Here is a 15,762-nt window from a genome sequence, read left to right as displayed (position 1 = left end):
GGAGCTGCACTGATCAGAAGCCAGGAGCCAGAAGCCTCCTCTGTGTTTCCCACACAGGTGCAGGGGCCCAAGTAAGTGGGCCATCTTGTACTGCTTTCCCAGGTCATAGCAGAGAGCTTTATCAGAAGAGGAGCAGCTAGGACTAGAACTGGTGCCCATATGGGATGCCGGTGTCGCAGGCCAGCGCTCTAACTGCTACACCATAGTGCCAGCCTCTAGAGACTTTTAAGCCATGATTCAAGGAGGGCCAACATGGATGACCTTACAATATTATAAGTGAAAGAATATGACATAAAAAGACACATATTATATGATTTCATTTATATGAAAAGGTGGTTGTATGGGACTGAGGGAAAAGGATGAGGAGAGTGGCCACAATAGGTGCCAACTTTTTTTTTAGGGTAATGAATATGTTCTACAATTAGATGATGTCAGTAATTGTACAATTCTGTAAATATACTAAAAATCACTAACTATAAAGTGTTTGGGTTTTTTTAGTCAATTAGATCTACTCACAACTCCAGGCTTCAGATGTAGAAATACAGAGTAATGGTTAACAGCACTGACTAGGGCCAGGCTGCCAGCATCTAAAATCTATTAACACGACAATCTTGGTCAAATTAAACAGCTTCTCTGTGCTACCTCTGTAAAATGCAGATAATAGTGCCTTCTTCATGGGATTAAGTGAATTTACAGAGCAGAACACTGACTGTAACTTTACTTCTCAAATAAAATCTTAAAAGGGGATGGAGAGGAGGGTTGACGCTATGGCATAGCAGGTAAAGCCGCAGCCTGCAGTGCCTGCATCCCATAATGGGTATCAGTTTGAATCCTGGCTGCTCCACTTCTGATCCAGCTCTCTGTATTGGCCTGAGAAAGCAGTAGGAAATGGCCCAAGTCCTTTGGCCCCTGCACCAGGAAGGAGCTCCCAGCTCCTGACTTAGGACAGGCCCAGCTCCAGCTATTGCAGCCAACTAGCGAGCAGACCAGCGGATGGAAAACCTCTCTCTGCCTCTCCTCTGTGTAACTCTGACTTTCAAATAAATAAATAAATCTTTAAAGGGGGATGGGGGCACGCGGTGCTTGGCGCAGTAGGCTGAGCCTCTGCCTGCGGTATTGGCATCCTATGTGGGCACCGGTTTGTGTACCGGCTGTTCCTCTTCTGATTAAGCTGTCTGCGTATGGCCTGGGAAAGCACTGGACAATGGCCCAAGTGCTTGGGCCCCTGCATCCATGTGGGAGACCTGGAAGAAGCCTGGCTCCTGGCTATGGATTGGCTCAGCTCCAGCCATTGTGGTCATTTGGGGAGTGAACTCTACTTCTCAAACAAAAAAAAAAAAAAAAAAAAAAAAAGAGATTAACTAGCTTCTATGAAGTGTTGAGTTATTTTTACTAATCAGCCTTTTCCAAGAGAAGAGAAAAAATCCACATTTACTGTTGGACTAGAAACAAATGGAAAATGGAAAAATTGTCCTTATTAATCCTTATTTTTAATGATTTATTTACTTATTTGAAAGGCAAAGAGACAAGGATAGACAGCGATCCATCTTCCATCTGCTGGTTCACTCCCCAAATAATTTGGGTCAGGCTAAACCCAGCAACCAAGAATTTCATCTTGTTCTCCCTCGTGGTAGCAGGGACCCAGGTACTTGGGCTATTGTCCAAGGCCTTCCCAGGAAAAGCAATAGCAGGAAAGCTGGATCAGAAGTGGAGCATCCTGCAGCTGAGTTGGCACTCCAATATGGCATGTTTAACCCACTGCATCACACTGAAAGCTCCTAAAGTTATTTTTTAAATCTAAGGTAAACATAAATAATGGAACAAATATCACAATAATCCAGAGAAATCATTTAATTTAAAAACATTTGGTTTTAGTTTTAATCTATTTTGTAATCCCAGTTTATTCCTTCAGGATCAAGTTATATATAATATTGAAAATGAATAAAACCATCTATTTTGATAATTTTAACATATCCAATTCTTACAGAGTTTAATTAGCTTTAATTATTAGTTTTCTCTCTAATGGTACTTCAGTGACAAAAGTCAACATGGGGGCCAGCGCTCTGGCATAGTAGGCTGAGACTCCACCTGTGGTGCCCCATCCCAAATGGGTGCCAGTTCATGTCCCAGCTGCTCCTCTTCCAATCCAACTCTCTGCAATGGCCTGGGAAAGCAGTGGAAGATGGCCCAAGTGCTTGGGACCCTGCACCCACTTGGGAGACCTGGTAAAACCTCCCAGCTCCTGGCTTCGGATTGACTCAGCTTCAGCCACTGCAGCCATTTGGGGAGTGAACTAGGGGATGGAAGACCTTTCTCTCTCCCTTGTTCTAACTCCACCTCTCAAGTAAATAAATTAAAAAAAAAAAGTCAGTAATAAAAGGTGAACGTTTTATGATAGACATTCATTGCAAAAAAAAAAAAAGGATCAGAGAAGAAATAAATTTAAAAAATGAATTTTCATTTATAAACAATTATAAATATTTAATTCAGTTGTACTGTCAAGCATTAAATGGGTAATAAGCTAAGCATACTATTTTATAAACAATGAAAATGCAATGAATGTCTATCATAAAGAAACAAGCATATACTGATCACATTCGTACTATACTGTCCATTGTAAAATATTAAACAAAATAGGAGGTGATATATCATAATACTCAGATATTCTAAATTATATGCTCTTGGCCGGCGCCGTGGCTCACTTGCCTAATCCTCCGTCTGCGGTGCCAGCACCCAGGGTTCTAGTCCCAGTTGGGGCGCCAGGTACTAGTTTCGGTTGCTCCTCTTCCAGTCCAGCTCTCTGCTGTGGCCCCAGAGGGCAGCAGAGGATGGCCCAAGTGCTTGGATCCCTGCACCCACATGGGAGACCGGGAGGAAGTACCCGGCTCCTGGCTTCGGATTGGCGCAGCACTGGCCGTAGCAGAGTTAACCAACGGAAGGAAGACCTTTCTGTCTCTCTCTCATTGTCTATAATTCACTCACTCTCTGTCTCTGCCTGACCAAAAAAAAAAAAAAAAAATTATGTGCTCAGTTCCTTAAACAAAAGGCCTCTACAACTACATTTACTAAGACTGTTAGAATCTGGAACTCACATTGTGTCACAGCTGGTTAAACCACCACCTGTGACACTAGCATCCCATATGGGCACCTGTTTGAGTCCTTGATGCTCCACTTCTGTTTCAGCTCCCTGCTAATGCACCTGGGAAAGCAGTGAAAGGCAGCTCCTGACACCCACATGGGAGATCCGGATGAAATTCCAGGCTCCTGGCTTTGGCCAGACCCAGCCCTAGCCACTGCAGCCATTTGGGGAGTGAACTAGAGGATGGAAGATCTCCCTCTCTCTCTCTTTGAAACTCTGCCTTTCAAATAAATTTTTTAGAAGATTATTCAAATTCACAGGATAATATGGATTTAAAACAAATGTCAAGAAATGGTACAGGGGCCAGCGCTGTGGCATAGCAAGTAAAGCCGCCACCTGCAGTGCAGGCAATCCACATGGGCGCCAGTTCGAGTCCCAGTTGCTCCACTTCCAACCCAGCTCTCTGCTGTTGTCTGGGAAAGCAGTAGAGGAAGGCCCAAGTCCTTGGGCCCCTGCTCCCGCATAAGAGACCTTGAAGAAGCTCCTGGCTCCTGGCTCCGGATAAGCACAGCTCCAGTCGTTGCAGACATCTGGGGAATGAACCATCGGATGGAAGACCTCTCTCTCTCTCTCTCTCTCTGCCTCTCCTTCTCTCTGTGTAACTCTTTCAAATAAATAAATCTTAAGACAGACAGACAGACAGACAGACAGGAAAGAAAGAAAGAAAGAAAGAAAGAAATGGTATAGACTTTATAAGCCACCAACCAAGACAAGTTTGAAAGTTTCTAAGTTATAGTTGCCCAACAAGCCTACTTGATGAAGACAGTATCATTCTGGAGGTAATAAGCTCGAATCCTTAAAAACCAGATGTCACAGAATGGGCATTTGGCACAGTGATTAAGATGCTGCTTGGGACACCTGCATTCCATACCAGAATGCCCGATTTCAAGTCTCGGTTCCCAATTCCAGCTTCCTATTAATGCACACCCTGGGAGGCAACAGACGATGGCTCAAGCAGTTGGGTCCCTGCCACCCACATGGGAGACCTGGTTTGAACTGAACAAGCAGATGGGCTATCTCTGCCTCTTTCTCCCTTCCTCCTCCCCAACACCCATCCTTCAAATAAATAAATTACAAAAACACCAGTAGTACCTTGCTGTGACAGTCTCTTTAACAGCAAAGAGAACTCTCTCCTGGCAAGCAAATTATTTTATCCTCACAAAAAAGCAATTTTAACACGTTTCTAAAACCTAGTTTTTTTTTCTTTTTAAAGATTTATTTATTTGAAGTCAGAGTTAGAGAGAGAGAGAGGCAGAGAGAGAGACAGAGACACACAGACAGAGAGAGACAGTCTTCCATTCACTGGTTCACTCTCCAGATGGCCGCAACGGCTGGAGCTGTGCTGATCCGAAGTCAGGAGCCAGGAGCCTCTTCCAGGTCTCCCACGCAGGTATAGGGACCCAAGCACTTGGGCTATCTTCTACTGCTTTCCCAGGCCATAGCAGAGAGCTAGATCAGAAGAGGAGCAGCCGGGACTAGAAACGGTGCCCATATGAGATGCTGGCACTTCAGGCCAGGGCGTTAACCCGCTGCACCACAGTGCCGGCCCCATAGTTGTGTTTTGTTTTTTGTTTTGTTTTTAATGCATTATGCTTTTAGAATCTGGGATAAATGCTATGACCTTCCATTCCATCAATAAAATATCACTTCCAAATACTTCCCAGAGAATATGCCCCAATGCATATTCTCTTCCAAGATTACAGACTATCATTAAGATTTAAGAGTTGGCATAAAAACTTCCATGAAGACTTCTTCTGGCCACAGCCTCCAAGATTAGCTTCAATGTGGTCACTGACATCAAAAATAAGAGTGTCAATTGTTAAATCAACAATTTAAATTGTTAAACATTAAATCAACTGGGGAGTCACTGCGCACTTACTCCCCATGTAGGATCTCTGTCCTTAATGAGGTGTACTATGAGAAACAATGGTAAAACTTGCCTCCAAACTGTACTTTATACTTTTTGTGCCTGTATGGGTGCAAACTGTTGAAATCTCTATTTAGTATAGAGTTGCTTGGCGGCTCACTAGGCTAATCCTCCGCCTGCGGCGCCAGCACCCCGAGTTCTAGTCCCAGTTGGGGCGCCGGATTCTGTGCCGGTTGCTCCTCTTCCAGTCCAGCTCTCTGCTGTGGCGCAGGAGTGCAGTGGAGGATGGCCCAAGTCCTTGGGCCCTGCACCCGCATGGGAGATCAGGAGAAAGAAGCACCTGGCTTCTGGCTTTGGATCGGCGCAGTGCGCCGGCCGCAGCGGCCATTGGAGGGTGAACCAACGGAAAAAGGAAGATCTTTTCTCTCTTTCTCACTGTCCACTCTGTCAAAAAATAAAAAATTTAAAAAAAGTATAGAGTTGTTCTTCTGTGTATAAAGTCAGTGAAAAATGAATCTTAATGAAGAATGGAATACGAGAGGGAGTAAGAGGTAGGATGGGAGTGGGGGTTGGAGGGTAGGAATGGGGGGAAGAACCACTGTATTCCTAAAAGTTGTACATATGAAATTTGTATTCATTTAATAAAATCCTGCTTAAAAAAAAAAAGATGTGCTTCATTAATCTTGTAACCTCAGTCTGTTACAATAAGCTTTGGACTTGTATGAAGTGCTTAACACCTTATCCCCTGACACAGCAGAAAGAAGCTGTAACTGTTTAAATCTCACTAATACTCAACTGAACCAAAGACATGGCCTGAAGTGTAAGAGTAAATTCACACAAACGAAGGCCTACCACCCTGCCATTCCTATTCTCCTAAGCATTCATTCTTTCCTTGGACATCAAGGTGATCAGAATCAAAACCTCAAAGGCCACATCAGCATATTTTGATCTCATGGATTTAGGACATGCTGAGTTTGGCTTTTTCATGAATCATCTTCTACCTAAGTTCCAAGCATCTGGAGTTGATAGAGTGAAAGAAAAAAGACCAACATTCCACCTCAGGAAGAACAAATAAAGTACAACTACAGAAAGAAACATAAAGAATAAAGGAAACAGAATAAGTAGACAAAAGTTATTGCAAATGAGAGAATAAGATAGCTCAATGTTCTAACAGTCAAGGTAGATACATATAAGTTTTTACTATATTTTAGTATTTTGTATAACTAGAAGTTTAAATGAAAAACAGTAGTACCTTAAACAGAAAATCCTAATCCTGGGGTTGGCATTGTGGTGCAGTAGGTAAAGCCACTGCCTGTGACACTGGCATCCTATATGGGCACCAATTTAAGTCCTAGCTGTTCCACTTTGATCCAGCTCTCTGCTATTGGCCTGGGAAAAGCAGCAGAGGATGGCCCAAGTGCTGGGCCCCTGCCATTCGTGTGGGAGATGCAGATGAAGCTCCTGGCTCTTGACTTCAGCCTGGATCAGCCCTGGCTCTTGTGGCCACCTGGAGAGTTAACCAGCAGATGCAAGATCTGTCTCTCCCTCTCTATAACTCTTTCAAATAAATAAATTTACAAATCATATTGAATCTGATAAAAACTAAAAATTAATAAAAAAAGGAAAACCCTAATCCTGTAGCCTACTGTAGGATACCAAATGTTTCCCAAGAGAAAACTGGGGAATACCTGAATATTTTGTAAAAGGTAATTAGAAGGGGGCCGGCACTAGGGTGCAGCGAGTTAACGCCCTGGCCTGAAGTGCCAGCATCCCATACCGGTGCCAGTGTTGATCCAAATCCAATCCAGCTCTCTGCTGTGGCCTGGGAAAGCAATAGAGGAAGGCCCAAGTCCTTGGGCCCCTGCTCCCTCATGGGAGACCTGGAAGAAGCTCCTGGCCCCGCTTCAGATGGGCACAGCTCCAACGGTTGCAGCCAACTGGGGAGTGAACCATTGGAGGGAAGACCTCTCTCTCTCTCTCTCTCTCTCCCTCCCTCTGCCTCTCCTCTCTCTGTGTAACTCTTTCAAATAAATAAATCTTAAAAAAAAAAAAAAGGTAATTAGAAGGCCATTTAGATATTTATAAGGAAACTTACAAATGTACACATTACTTGATATTATGCTTACCCTTTTACCCAAAAGAACAATCATCAAATACAACAAAGCAGGAGAAACTGTCTCAGAATGTTAAGCCCTACTTGTGTTATTAGGTATGTAAAATGTAATTGCTCCGCTGGAATATAAAAATGTTGTGAATAAATGTACTAACAGTTCAATGAATAATTATTAATTGCTTTAGACCCTGTTTGGTAAAACAATAAAAAAAAAAACTGTACCTTCAGGGAACAATAGCTTAATCCTGTCAACAGATATAAGTAAATTCAACTAGTTGTTAGACTGTGAAACTTATAATCACAATCTATATATATATTTTGTCAGAACAAATTACTTTCCTTGTGAAAATGGGTGACTTGTTTTCTCTTTTCATTGTTCTCAGTTTCTTTCTTAAATCTATTTGTATCTCTAATGAAGTCACACAGTTTTCTGCTTATACTTATTCTGTGCTCAAAAAACAGTGCCAGTTCTAAGCAGGTGTTTTTTAGGGTAATCTGTAGCATTTCTCAAATCATTAAATGTGAAACAAAATTTCAAAATTTTGTCTAATACTATATACTGTTTCATTGAATTCTACATTTTGAAAAGAATTTATTCTAGCACCCTTTAAGTGTTTATCATTTTCAATATTTTATTTCTAATTATATCTATAAACAAAAAAAACTATTCAGTAATCTACAGTGCAATGTAAAACATCTGGAAATAGTTGTCAGGGACTATCTAATCAAGCCTGGTACCAATAGTCTAAAAGTATTTTAACCATCTTAAAACATGAAAGAAGCTGCAGCAGAAGGTTAATAGGAACTGACCTATTCTTGTATAAATGTCTACTTAAAGGCTACTTTTTTTCCAATACCTAGTTCTCTCTCACTTTAATTGCTTCAGTTCTTGGAAAAGGTGGGCTCCAGACAACACACTACCAATTCCAACCAGTCACACAGGACACAACTAACCTTCTGCTCTGCCTGCAGTTGCTCACATCTTTCTTTTTCATGGATAAGTTCTCTCTCCATTCTCCCAACTTGTTCTCGAAGCTGAGTTGTTTCTTTCTCCAGAACAGCAATTAATTTTAACAGTTCTTCTTTCTCTTTCATGATTTTCTCAATTTTCAACTGTAAAACAAAAACTCGAGTCATTTTTAAGTCTATATTTTGTTACTACAAATTTACTTCTCCATTTCAAAAACAAATGAGGAAATTAGATAAAGAATTTTTACGTTCTGTCTACTTCCTATCAATCAGGTTCTTATTCTGTTAGAAAAATTCATGAATCATAAACTTAAGGTACCTCTGATTAGGGCTGAAAATATTATAAGAAGGTATTAAAGTAAAATAAGAAGTTATCTGCTTGATTACTTTTTAAATCAGTGCTAAAAATGAGGCACATTAAGTTTCATAAATGACTTAAGTACTGGGCTATCTTATCTGGAGTAATCAAACACATCAAGAAGAAAATCGCTCTCTTCTTGAAAGCACTCCCATAGGAAATCTTTGCATCTATTAAGAATGTATCTGTTGAAATGTGCATTTAAGAGATTACCATGGCAAGTTTTGGTTCTTTAAGGTACCAAGGAATAAATAGTTCTTATGTACAAAAGTATTTTAAAAAGTTCATGGTAAATGAAAAACAGAGATTTTGGTGTGAAAAATTCTGAAATCCATGCATACAAAGGGACTTTCAGAATGTGTTAAATTAAAATTATGAAAAAAACTATGTATGGTTGGCCCCAAAATAAACTCAGGTTTTAATTAATCTTTCCATGAATCTTTTGATGCACCCTCATATATAAAGGCCTTTATTTAGCTAAATTAAAACATCTGTGTAAATAAATTTACAAATTTGAAGACCAAAATGTAGACTGCAATGATTTATTAATACAATTGATCCTTACAGGAATACTAATAGGTCAGGAATATCAAACACCAATATTCTAAAAACTAATAAAGGGACCTAAAATAATAGTAAATAAAATTAAGTAAATATTTCTCTTACAGAAAAGTATCTTTTATTCTAATCAGGAAAGAATGGAGACTGAGAGGCAAGATTTTTGCAAAGGAGGAATTGTACATTAGCCGGAAAAATAAAATGCTTTCCTGTAGTATACATCAAATTAGTCTCCCAGGTTCATGAAATCAGAGTGGTTAAACTCTAAAATGGTTGAAAACTTTTAGAATCATGCTTTTACCTCTTCCAACAAACCCAGTCAAAATGTTAGGAGTAAACACTCTGAAAAAGGAAAAGTTTATTCAATTACTTTTTTCATGCCTGATCTATTTTTTAAAAGTTTACTTATGTGATTTTTGTGTTTGTTTTTTTAAACTAAATAATTTCAAATGAAATTATAGACATTTCACCACTAAACACTTCAGAGCAAGCATCTCCTAATAAGGATAGTCTCTTTTAAATCACTACTATTATTGTAGGTAAGAAAATTAAGAATAATTTTATATCGGCCGGCGCCACAGCTCACTAGGTTAGTCCTCCACCTAGCGGCGCCGGCACACCGGGTTCTAGTCCCAGTCGGGGCACCAGATTCTTTCCTGGTTGCCCCTCTTCCAGACCAGCTCTCTGCTGTGGCCCGGGAAGGCAGTGGAGGATGGCCCAAGTGCTTGGGCCCTGCACCCCATGGGAGACCAGGAGAAGCACCTGGCTCCTGTCATCGGATCAGCGCGGTGCGCCGGCCGCAGCGCGCCAGCCGTGGCGGCCATTGGAGGGTGAACCAATGGCAAAAGGAAGACCTCTCTCTCTGTCTCTCTCTCTCATTGTCCACTCTGCCTGTCAAAAATAATAATAATAATAATTTTATATCATCCAGTAGATAGATCACAAACATCCTACATTACCCTCAAAATACTTCTTTTCTAAATCTGCTATCTAATCAAGGATCACACTGCAGGACTATGTCTCAATCACTTTTAACACCAACAGGGACTCAGATAATGTCTCACATTTCTATTAATTTTGTGTATTAGATAAAAACATTAAACTTTTCATGAATGTGGAAACATAAAAGACTTGTCAAAAATAAAAAGTTTATCTCAGAAATATTTACTCAAGAGACTGCAACTTAAATTTTCTTTATAAAGTACCCTTTGTGGATTGAAAGAAATGAAATAGATCATGCTATGAACTGGAGAAAAGCAGAAGATAAACATGGATGTCAAAATGCCCATAATTTGTCTGTTGGAGGCCCTGAGATCAGGGTGGTCTATTAAGTATTCCAAAAGCTGTAATATAAATACTAACTACATTCTTCTTAAGAGCTAGGTCTGTTTCTGAATAGCCAACATTCAAATACCAGGCTAAAAACCTTGATCATCAGGCAGTTGTCACCACAAAATGCTTTAGTCACCCCATAAAAGTTACATTTCTGTATTAGAGATAAGAGAGGAATTTCTGGAAAGAGGAAGGAAAGATATAAAAAAATTCACAATAAAAAATGACTGATTCCTTCTAACCTTTAAGACTGTCTAATAAGAGTATTTGTATCTGTAATTGTTTTTCCTCTAATTTCCATTCTTCAAGGTAAATAAAGTAAAATCAAAGGCATAAAATATTTTACTTGAAAAAAAGTCACCCATCTGATTATAAATAAAAAGTAATGACCTATAATACACAAAATATGGATGTGCATTACCCAAAATGTATACTGAATCAACTTTAAATAAAAAATTTTCTTTTTACAATAAAAAACACTATACACAATTACAGTAACTCAAATCCAGTATTCTGGTTTTTTAAGTATAAAGATGTTGGGAAATATGATCGTGAAATGACAAAAAGTTCTATATTCTCTTTCAATGACTACTAAAATTTAAGAAATGCAGTACTATTAGATCATCTATATACTATTAGATCATCTATATCTATATATATCATTTATACTACAACGAGTCTCATAACTCTACAATATGCAATTTTTAAAAAAGTGAAAAGCTTGTCACCTTTTCTTGTAAATTACGGTTAATCTAAGCTTATTCATTTGATAAGATGAACAAAAAGAATTATTCTAAAAATGTTCAATCTAAATTAAGAAACTTGTATTCACTTGACACACTTGAGAAAGCATACTCATAGCTCATAAAGCAAAGTTCACATCCAATCAGATTTCTCTCTTTTATCCTCTCTCTCATGCTTGAGGTCCGAAGTCTATCCTATTCCACAATCAACAAATCACGCTACCAAAGAAGAAAGGTAAGGGTAAGGGAACATAAGGATGCTTAATGTCTAATTTCTCTCAGTAGGTGTTTCCTGCATCATCTACTATGCACAAAATACTCTTAGGCTCTAAGGACAAAGTCCCTGCCATATAATTGTAATGAAAAGACTTTTAGGTCTTTCAAAAAAGACAGTATACGTTTACTACTTTAGTGAAAAGCATTTGATTTTTGCAGATACTCTTAACCTGAAAATTCTTAAAATGCCAGCCAATATGAGCTCTGACTCATTGTTAATACCAACCTCAAGGAGGCCAGCTTTTGTGGTCACCACCAGCATGTCAGAATTCCCTTCATCTTCCATCGTAAGTAACTCTTCAACCGGAGAAGAAGCTCGAAACTGGAAAGGTGTACTTGCTCCACGAATTTCACCCTTATGGGTAACATAACAGAACTGATAAAATTCGCCATCATCATTTGGAAGGTAGTACCCTAAGAGGTAGTAAACAAATATTAAAACTTTCTATTATAAAATTAACATTATTTCAATGTAATTGAGCAACACTTGCCATCTCTCATTCCACACATTGTTTCTGGCACCTATGTTCAATATGTCTTTCCTACGGCTATTCACAAATTATACCAACTGACCGCCTCCTTTCTTCTCAAACATACCCAAACTTTTCATATTTTAGATGTAAAATTATTCTATCAGAAGATCCTTTCCTTCTGTATCTTCACTAGAGCAAAACCAACTCATATGGAAGAGGTGAGAATGTATTCTACCACGGGAGAAGGACTGCAGAATACTGGAGAATGACCAGTATAAAAATCTAGGAACTAGGAATGGAGGTGAGAATGTCATTTAATGAACTTTTTTTCCAATACTAAATTTAATACATTTAAAAGACAATTATTAACTAGAAAACATGCTGCATACATGAATTGGGTAAAGGCTGGATATAGGGTGAGGTCTGTTCATGCAGCCATCTGGGGAGTGAACCAGCAGATGGAAGCTCTCTCACTCTGACTCTACCTCTAATTCTTTCAAATAAACAAACAAATCTTTAAGTGCACACACACACATATAGCCCATTAGAGTACACTCTGCATTACTATTTCTTATACACATGTCTTTTATCTCCTACATCAGATCTCAAAAACATGAGGGTAGATACAGAGATTGAAGGCAGATGCACACTTATTTTTATTATATGTTTGTGCATAAAACATATTCCAGAATACCCCACTATGACTTATAAAAAAGAGGCATTCAACAAATGTGAAATGAATATACATCAATATATATTACTGAACATGAACATATTCACCTTAGAATATCCACTCAAAAATCTATAATCAATATACCTGCTATTCTTTTATGTCTTGAAACTTTCAGCTTCATTGTTGTGGTATCTACTTCATCTGATTTCAATGTTTAAAAAATAGCTAGCTTTTCTTCTTAGAAACAAAGAGTAGCAGCAGAGAATATCTAAGAATGATTCAAAAATGTTCATGGGGCCAGCCTTGTAACATTAACAGATTAAACCATCACCTGCAATGTCAGCATCCAATATGGGGACCGGTTTGTATCCCAGCTGCTCTACTTCCCATCCAGCTCCCTGCTAATACACCTGGGAAAAGCAGCAGACCATGTCCAAATCTTTGGACACCTGCACCCATGTGGGAGAACCAGAAGAAACTCTTGGCTTGGGCCTGTCCATCCCTGGCTGTTGCTGTCATTTAAGGAGTGAATCAGCAGATGGAAGACCACTCTCTCTCTCTGCCTCTCAAATAAATAAATCTCTTAAAAAAAAAAAAAAGAAAAAAAAAAAAAACACTAAATAAATCCTTTCAAAAAATACTAGAAATGTTTACCCAAAAATTAAACTGTTTTCTGCTTTCTTAAGTATGCATCTGTATGCTAAGTACATTTAAAAAACTTTTTCAGTACAGTTTCGTTTTTTACGTATCTTTTTTAAAGATTTTATTTTTATTTACTTGAAAGGCAGAGTTATAGACAGAGGGAGAGAGAAAGACAAAGGTCTTCCATCAGCTGGTTCACTCCTTAAATGGCCACAACGGCCGGAGCAGGGCCGATCCAAAGTCAGGAGTCAGGAACTTCCCCTGAGGTCTCCAACATGGCTGCAGGAGCCCAAGCACTTGGGGCATATTTCACCACTTTCCCAGGCCATAAGCAGAGAGCTGGATAGGAAGAGCTGCTGCCGGGACATGAACCGGTACCCATTTGGGATGCTGGCACCCAAGGCAGAGGTCTAACATACTATGCCACAGTGCCAGCCCCTAGATATCTTCTTTTAGCTTGGGTGCTGTAACGTAAACTTAATTTTCAACATTTTGAACAAGGTAACCCAAATCAGATAACAGGTAATTTGAGGAGAAAGCAAGCTTCTTAAGGGGCCGGTGCTGTGGTGTAGTGGGTAAAGCTGTGGCCTGCAGTGCCAGCATCCCATATGAGCACCGGTTCAAGTCCCAGCTGCTCCATTTCTGATCCAGCTCTCTGCTATGGCCTGGGAGAGCAGTAAGATGGCCCAAGTCCTTGGCCCCTGCACCCACATGGGAGACTAGGAAGAAGCTCCTGACTCTTGGCTTCAGATGGGCACAGCTCTGGCCATTGCTGCCATCTGGGGAGTGAACCAGCAGATGGAAGACCTGTCTGTTTCTCCCTCTCATTGTAACTTTACCTCTCAAACAAATAAATAAAATCTTTTTTTAAAAAAGCATATATAAATACATAACAATATTTACTGTAATAACTTAAGAATAATTTCAATAGGTTCTTCACAATTCTATACATTTTATGTACATTAATATATTATGCTTAGATATAGCCCATTAACTTCTCAAGATAAAATAGAATCTATGGCATAAAAAAGGGCTAAGAATGATGAAATACAACATAGTAAAATTAGAATTATTATATAAAATGACTCCACAGCAAGTTCTGTGATAGATTTCTGAGTAAGAGAATTTTTCCTTTTTATTATCGTAAAAAACAAAACATACTACCTTAACCACTTTTTTAAAGATTTATTTATATGAAAGGCAGAGTTACTCAGAGTGAAGGAGAGGCGGCGGGGGGGAGGGGGGTCTTCTATCCGCTGGTTCACTCCCCAACTGGCTGCCAACAGCTGGAGCTGCACTGATCCAAAGCCAGGAGAGCCAGGAGCTTTCTCCAGGTCTCCAACATGGGTGCAGGGCCCAAGGACTTGAGCCATCTTCCACTGTTTTCCCAGGCCATAGCAGAGAGCTGGCTCAGAAGTGGAGCAGCCGGGACTCAAACTGGCAACCATATGGGTTACCGGTACTGCCGGCAGCAGCTTTACCCACTCTGCCACAGCGCCGGCCCCAACCTTAAACATTTTAAAGCATACAGTTAAGTGCTAAAGCATACTCATATTGCTGTGTAACTATCACTGCCATTCATCTCCAAAATTCTTTTCATTCTAGAAAACAAGAAATCCTGTACTCCTTAAACAGTCACTCCTCATTCTTCTTTCCCCCTAGATCCTGGCAATCACCTCTCCATTTATCTCTGAATTTGTTTACTCGAAGCATCCTCATGTAAATCAAGGCCTTCTGTATTTGTCTGACTGGCTTATCTGACTTAGCATCATGTCTCTAACTTCATTCATGTGGTAGCGTGAATCAGAATTAGCTGAATGAGTATTTTTTAACACATATGCAACATCAAGCTATAGCAACAATAACTTTTATACTACTCACTTAGATCCATCTTATATAAACTTTTACCTGACAGAATGAACGTAACTATTCCGTAAATCCTGCTAATAATCCTTGTGGTTTTCATCTAGATTACTTTCCTCACTTCCAACTTGTTACAGTATTCTAGTATCAGAAATACTACTGTTTTCTTATTTGAAGAAAAAAAAAAACACCACAGGGTGAAGATTTAGAAAGAAATCCATTCTCATTTTCAATGAAAGAAAATAAAAAGACATTTCAATGTCTACATAACATATCATGTGGCCTACAGTACCCAGAAATATCTAGTATAAATGTAACATAAATAGACATTCTTACACATTTTTCTAAACAAAGATACTAATTCAACTTTGGCACCTTGGACATGTTTAACAGATAATTAAAATGGGGTACAAATATTTTTAAAGGCAATAAAAAACATCTAGAGTCACTCAGTTCGGTAGTTTCCAGCCCTTACCTTGAAATGCTAGTACACAATTGACTGTTGATCCTTCTACATAATGTTCAGGCATAGGAGACCATAAAAAAGTGTAATAATCACGAGCAGTACTCCATCCAACCTACAGGAAAATAACCAAAAAGTGAGAAGTGGGGGGCAGTTCTGAGTAAATAGTTTAACATAAGCCTGATACTATATAGCATACTATTTCATACTATAATCTCAAGTTAAAACATACATTTAATACTCATGTGTCTACAAGTCAGTATTTTAACAAGACTATCTAATTAAGATTTATT

The 15,762-nt window shown here is 39.2% G+C and overlaps 1 protein-coding gene across 3 annotated transcripts in view; it reads right to left on the bottom strand.

Moving 5' to 3' along the window:
- Positions 1 to 15,762, bottom strand: part of TAX1BP1 (Tax1 binding protein 1) — an 89,037-nt gene that overhangs the window by 54,160 nt on the left and 19,115 nt on the right. For all 3 annotated transcript variants that reach the window (XM_051853244.3, XM_008261562.5, XM_051853246.3), the window contains exons 3-5: positions 15,482 to 15,584; positions 11,582 to 11,769; positions 8,074 to 8,232 (exon numbers count right to left, since the gene is read on the bottom strand). In XM_051853244.3, coding sequence (XP_051709204.3) covers positions 8,074 to 8,232; positions 11,582 to 11,769; positions 15,482 to 15,584 — 450 coding nt within the window. The remainder of the gene's footprint in view (positions 1 to 8,073; positions 8,233 to 11,581; positions 11,770 to 15,481; positions 15,585 to 15,762) is intronic.

The sequence above is a fragment of the Oryctolagus cuniculus genome, chromosome 16, assembly GCF_051225735.1.
Source record: "Oryctolagus cuniculus isolate XC-2025 breed Fujian yellow rabbit chromosome 16, ASM5122573v1, whole genome shotgun sequence".
NCBI lineage: Eukaryota > Metazoa > Chordata > Mammalia > Lagomorpha > Leporidae > Oryctolagus > Oryctolagus cuniculus.
Note: the sequence above shows the minus strand (reverse complement) of the source record. Positions and strands in the feature narration are given on the sequence as shown.